The sequence below is a fragment of the Myotis daubentonii genome, chromosome 12 (genome assembly GCF_963259705.1).
Source record: "Myotis daubentonii chromosome 12, mMyoDau2.1, whole genome shotgun sequence".
Classification (NCBI taxonomy): domain Eukaryota; kingdom Metazoa; phylum Chordata; class Mammalia; order Chiroptera; family Vespertilionidae; genus Myotis; species Myotis daubentonii.
This window is the reverse complement of record NC_081851.1, coordinates 15,686,741-15,693,011: the sequence shown is the minus strand read 5'-3', so window position 1 is coordinate 15,693,011 and position 6,271 is coordinate 15,686,741. Positions and strand designations below refer to the sequence as shown.

Below are 6,271 nucleotides of genomic sequence, written 5' to 3'. Positions count from 1 at the left end.
CTTATTTCAGGGCAAAATCCCTATCTGGGGAAACAACCTTTCTCAGAGAGTTGACCTTGGTGAAAACACACAGCCCCAAGAAGGGGAGCAAACATATTAAGAAGAGTATGTCATATACACCAGGTCCCTGCAGCGACTGTGTCAAGCAGCAAGGACGGAGCAGCTTCTGGTAAAAGAGGACCACACCAAGACACATCATAATTAAAATGCCAAGAGCTAAAGACAAAGAGACTTTTTTTCTTTTTTTCTGTTGGATATGACCTTTATTGAGCTTATCCACTGGAGTGGAAATAATGTCTGTACAAAACCAAATGTTTGTTACTATAACTTCTGCATCACAATTAAAATCCAGACAGTTTTTTAAAAGCAGTCAACTCAATCAAAACCACTACTTCAGAATCAAGGTTCTTTGAAGCCAAAGTAACACTTAAATACGGTTACAACTCGAATGCAGAAATGTGGTTGGTTGGAAAGCTAATTAAACTTGCGACTTGCTCAAATAGAATTACACAAAGGCAAACTTGTGTTTTTCACAGAGATACAGTCCGCTGGAATCACCAACACTAGACAGCTGTTAGGGTGTTTAGAGTCCTGAGATAATAAGACATCCAGGCATCCTTCAGACAGTCTTCTTTTGTCCTTTCTTCCCAATCAGAGATTGGCGGATGTGTGGAATAACACCGCCACCAGCAATTGTAGCCTTGATGAGAGAATCCAATTCTTCATCTCCACGAATAGCAAGTTGCAAATGACGAGGGGTAATACGCTTTACCTTTAAGTCTTTTGATGCGTTGCCTGCCAATTCAAGTACCTCTGCCGTGAGGTACTCCAGAATGGCTGCGCTGTACACAGCAGCGGTAGCGCCTACACGTCCATGGCTGGTCGTCCCAGATTTCAGGTGTCGATGGATACTGCCCACCGGAAACAACAAGCCGGCTCTCTGCGAGCGGAAAACCGCCTTTGTCTCGGCCTTTCCGGAGTCTTTCCCAACCTTACCGCCAGCCATGTCGATTTCTGCTGCAGCTCAAGCGAGCAGGGCAGAGAAAGGAAGAGCCAGACACCCAGCAAGATCCCAGCACTGACTCACTGGCACCGCCATTCAAACTGCGCTGTCGCCCCCTTTCCCTGCTCCTTTTATAGGGCAGAATGTTGCCTCATCCAAATACTTGGATTGCTCAGTCCCCCAATGGCTGCCGCCCACCCTTAGGGTGCGCGTCCTTGAGGCTTCAGCCAATGAGCAAGCACAGAGGAGGCTGGAGGGGCGGGCGCTTCACAGCCCAAGCCGCTATTAGGACCTGGGAAAGGAGGGAGGAGAAGGGAGGAGAAGGGAGGGATGGGAACTGGGAGGAGAAGGGCACCAGGGTGGGAGGCAGAAACAGAGCCAAGAGAGACTCTTACAAGCAGCAAGAGAAAAGCAGTCAGTTGCCTACAAGGGAATGCCCACACAACTGTCAGCTGATTTCTCAACTAAAACTTTGCAGGCCAGAAGGGAGTGGCAAGAAATATTCAAAGTGATGAGTAGCAAGAACCTACAACCAAGATTACTCTACCCAGCAAAGCTATCATTTAGAATCAAAGGTTAGATAAAGAGCTTCACAGACAAAAATAAGCTAAGGAGTTCATCACCACCAAACCAGTATTATGTGAAATTTGAAGGGTATTCTTTAAGAAGAGGAGGAAGAAGAAAAAGATAAAAATTATTAACAAAATTTTATCGGAGAGGTGACCTTGGTGAAAACACATAGCGCCAAGAAGGGGAGCAAACATATTAAGAACAGTATGCCATATACGCCAGGTCCCTTGAAACATATGCTGTGCAGATGTTTCTTCCCTGCAGCGACTGTGTCAAGCAGCAAAAATGGACAAGCTTCTGGCAAATTCCCCCTTTTTTATTTTTTAAATGACAGTGTATTTAAGTCCCACAGTATTGCCTTGAAATCTGTTACAGCAAATCTTTTCCAAGAGTGTCTTGGCCTTTTGCTCTTTCATACAGTTGTAGAATTTGGCTTTTCCATGTTCACACACCTGAAGAAAGGGGCCCCTTGTATTTCTAAAAGACACTGGAGGAAACATTCTTAGAAACACTGCCCAGTGAAATGTATCTCACCTCCTAGATCAAAGGTAACCATTCACATTCTACTGTCCACTGCCTTCAACCTTATTTTCCTTAACCCAATCTCATAAAAATCAGTTTAAGTATGACCTTGAACTTAGACAGCCCAATCAGTAATCACACATAGTTTATCCATTTTTCACCACAAGTACCCTATAAGTAAGTGATAGCGAACCTTCTGAGCTCAGCATGTAAACATTTTGAAAAACCCTAACTTAACTCTGGTGCCGGGTCACATATAGAAATATGCAATTTTTAAAATATTTGCAACCATAGTAAAAAAAAGATTTATTTTTTGATATTCATTTTATATATTTAAATGCCATTTAACAAAGGAAAATCAACCAAAAATATGTATAACGTGAACAAAAGCAGAAACAGGTTCATACTTGGTGCACTTCAAGGCCAAGCAAGCACCACTAACTTCATCTGTTAGCCCATTTCTTATGTTCGTTGTAATATTATTTAATGCTGAGAACAAAGTCTCACAAAAATATGTTGATGAAAAAATTCTTAGCAAAGCGATTGCTAGATTTTTTTATTTCGCTAAAAGTGTCAGGCACTCTGTTTGAAGCACTCAAAATTCCTTGTTCATAGTTGCACTCTTCTTCCTTATTCAAACGAATAATGAACCTGCAATCAAAGAATTAGCAGACAAACTTCAGCACCAAAAAAGTCACTAGTTTCTAGTTTTCATACCATTTGATTATCATTGTTTTTATTATTATTTTTTCCTAAATGTACATTGTTTTTCTGTATTTGTTCATTTTATACATATTTTTGGTTGATTTTTCTTTGTTAAATGGCATTTAAATACATAGAATGAATATCAAAAAAATAAATCTTTTTTTTTTACTATGGTTGCAAATATATAAAAATGAATATTTCTATATGTGACATGGCACCAGAGTTAAGGTTTTTCAAAATTTTGAAAAGCTGAGCTCAAAAGGTTCACCATCACTGCCTTATAGGGTACTTGTGGTGAAAAAATGGATAAACTATGTGTGATTACTGATTGGGCTGTCTAAGTTCAAGGTCATACTTAAACTGATTTTTTATGAGATTGGGTTAAGGAAAATAAGGTTGAAGGCAGTGGACTGTAGAATGTGAATGGTTACCTTTGATCTAGGGGGTGAGATACATTTCACTGGGCAGTGTTTCTAAGAATGTTTCCTCCAGTGTCTTTTAGAAATAACAATGGTCCCCTTTCTTCAAGTGTGTGAACATGAAAAGCCAAATTCTACAATTGTATGAAAGAGCAAAAGGCCAAGTCACTCTTGCAAAAGATTTGCTGTAACAGATTTCAAGGCAATACTGTGGGACTTAAATACACTGTCATTTAAAAAATAAAAAAAGGGAGAATTTGCCAGAAGCTTGTCCATTTTTGCTGCTTGACACAGTCGCTGCAGGGAAGAAACATCTGCACAGTATATGTTTCAAGGGACCTGGAGTATATGGCATACTGTTCTTAATATGTTTGCTCCCCTTCTTGGTGCTATCTGTTTTCACCAAGGTCACCTCTCCAAGAAAGGTTGTTTCCCCAGATAGGGATTTTCCCCTGAAGTTAGGGAGGGAAATAGGCAGGTAGTTAATCACTTTAACTAAACAATCACGCTTAAGCTACATAATCTTTACTCCCTGGAATGGAGATAAGAAACCGCCTAACCATTGGAAGAGAAATTGATAGGACTAAAATCAACTGGTATAAATACAGATGTTACAAGACAATCAAACACAGAACTTCGCTGGAGATCCAGGCTAGAGAACCTGGCTGGGCTGCTGATCAACTGAACGCTGTCTCCGTGTCATTCCTTCTTCGCCAACTGCATCCGCACCTTTGGGAACCCCTGGACCTGCTGGGGTTGGACCCCAACAATTGGCGCCCGAACAAGTAACTGGCCTTGTTCTCCACCTTTTGCTTTTGGTTCTTCTGACGCTGCCCGGCTCTCGTCAGCCTCCGGCCCGCTTTCTCCTTGAGACCGAGCACCATGCCTCCAATTAAATTGCAGAGTTCTGATGGAGAGATATTTGAAGTTGATGTTGAAATTGCCAAACAATCTGTGACTATCAAGACCATGTTAGAAGATTTGGGAATGGATGATGAAGGCGATGATGACCCAGTTCCTCTACCAAATGTTAATGCAGCAACATTAAAAAAGGTCATTCTGTGGTGCACCCACCACAAGGATGACCCTCCACCGCCTGAGGATGATGAGAACAAAGAGAAGCGAACAGATGATATTCCTGTTTGGGACCAAGAATTCCTCAAAGTTGACCAAGGGACACTCTTTGAACTAATTCTGGCTGCAAACTATTTAGACATCAAGGGTTTGCTTGACGTGACATGCAAGACTGTTGCCAATATGATCAAGGGGAAAACCCCCGAAGAGATTCGCAAGACCTTCCATATAAAAAATGACTTTACTGAAGAAGAGGAATCCCAGGTACGCATAGAGAACCAGTGGTGTGAAGAGAAGTGAAAAGCTGTGTCCGACACTGTAACCCTGTAGGGATTGTTCCAAATACTAGTTGCACGGCTCTGTTTATAATTGTTAATATTAGGCAAACAGTAAAAAACAAACAAATAAAAATTAAAATAAAAATTGTCTCCTCAGCCATGTCTACTCTGGTGCTTCTGGGTGGATGTTGTCTGATTTCGTCCCTTTTCGGGCCTGGCCCCAGGAGGAGGTGTGTGACCTTTCTCCCTATTAGGCCACCATTAGGCGGGTTGGGGGGGACTTTCTCCACTTTCATTTTTCCGTTATTAAAATGGTAAACACAACTTCCCACCAGAAATATTGTACAGATAAAGAGAGAAGAATGTTTGTGAACAATGTTGCACACTATTGACACTTACTAACTCCCCCCCCCCCCCCGCCCCGGGTTTCAGAGCATGGTTTACTGCATTCATACATCAAAATTATTTTCAGAAACATGGAAAATCCTAAGTCACACTATGGATTTCCTCACGATCCTTGCTGAAGGCTGGGGCTGTTCCAGATGCAGCAAAGGCTGAGATGGAACCTGTTGGCACCACCAGGCACCAGAGGGGTCTCAGGAGGGTCAATTTAATTAGTCATTCTTAAACTTGCCATTGATGTAGGCTACCCAGTCTAGAATCAGCCTCCACTCAGTGGCCCACACTAGCCCCATGGTGCCCATGGTGCCCCATATGCCCAGCATGGGAATCCAGTTCTTGGCCAGTTGGACATAGCAGGGGCCCAGGAACTTGCTCATTGTCTCATCGAGGTCTGATGTTCAGGGTGACCCAGGTGGACGCACAGCCTAGGCCCACAGAGATGCCACAGCCTGGGTCAACAGGGCACGCGATATCTGGATTCCTGGGCTGCTGCGCACACAGATCCACTTAGTAAAACTTTTAAGAGCTTCACTTTCCTTCTCTTGCTGTGCTAGCTGGATGCTCATGTCCTTAACTGCTGAAGGGAAGGCCTGGACTGCCAGCAGCAAGGCGGGAGTCTGCCCTGAAGTCAAGTGGCCTTTTTCAAAATGTTTAAACTCCACTACCTCTTGCCTGGCATTTCTAGAAAGTGCACTGCACCCCACCTTCCAAAGAACTTAGACCAGAAGCAAAAGAAACAGCACAGGCAAGGGAGGCAGGGACACTGAGACAGTCACAAGGTTGAGAAGCTGTTATTACTGCCTCTCCATCACCTTGCTTTCATTGTGAATTACGTATACTCATGCTTGGTTTAAAGTAGCATCTCTGTTACATTTGAATGGGTCTCCATAGCTTTAAAGTGTAAACGTGCTTATATATATATAAGTCCCTGGGACACAGTGATTCTTGGTTCTTAAAACGTATAAGACCATAGTAGTTTATCTTGCTAGAAAAGACCAAGGGTGCTACGGAGGTCAAAGTAAGTATTCACTTTTACAATACAGCTCATAGAAGATGAGGTTAAAATACGGTTGGACTTACGGGTATGATAGAACATCCTGCTATCATAAATTGATGTCAAGTTAGAAGTCTGATTGGTCTGGATGAGCCTTAATTAAAAAGAATTGTCACCATAGCTGGTTTGGCTCATTGGATAGAACGTCGGCCTGCAGAATGAAGGGTCCCAGGTTCAATTCCAGTCAAGGACACATGCCTGGGTTGTGGACTTGGTCCCCAGCAGGGACATGCAGGAAGCAGCC

The 6,271-nt window shown here is 42.8% G+C and overlaps 2 protein-coding genes across 2 annotated transcripts; one reads left to right on the top strand and one right to left on the bottom strand.

Annotated features, from left to right (window-relative positions):
* Window positions 1-488: 488 nt before the first annotated feature.
* On the bottom strand, window positions 489-1,137 carry LOC132213011 (histone H2A.Z-like). The gene has a single exon (XM_059658967.1). The coding sequence runs from the start codon at window positions 1,004-1,006 to the stop codon at window positions 620-622; it is 387 nt and encodes a 128-aa protein (XP_059514950.1). The 5' UTR covers window positions 1,007-1,137; the 3' UTR covers window positions 489-619.
* A 2,868-nt stretch (window positions 1,138-4,005) lies between these two features.
* LOC132213001 (S-phase kinase-associated protein 1-like) lies at window positions 4,006-4,616 on the top strand. The gene has a single exon (XM_059658958.1). The coding sequence runs from the start codon at window positions 4,102-4,104 to the stop codon at window positions 4,591-4,593; it is 492 nt and encodes a 163-aa protein (XP_059514941.1). The 5' UTR covers window positions 4,006-4,101; the 3' UTR covers window positions 4,594-4,616.
* Window positions 4,617-6,271: the final 1,655 nt, after the last annotated feature.

Coding starts and splice junctions, on each gene's coding strand:
- LOC132213011 (XM_059658967.1), bottom strand. CDS start 1,006: ATGGCTGGCGGTAAGGTTGGGAAAGACTCCGGAAAGGCCGAGACAAAG.
- LOC132213001 (XM_059658958.1), top strand. CDS start 4,102: ATGCCTCCAATTAAATTGCAGAGTTCTGATGGAGAGATATTTGAAGTT.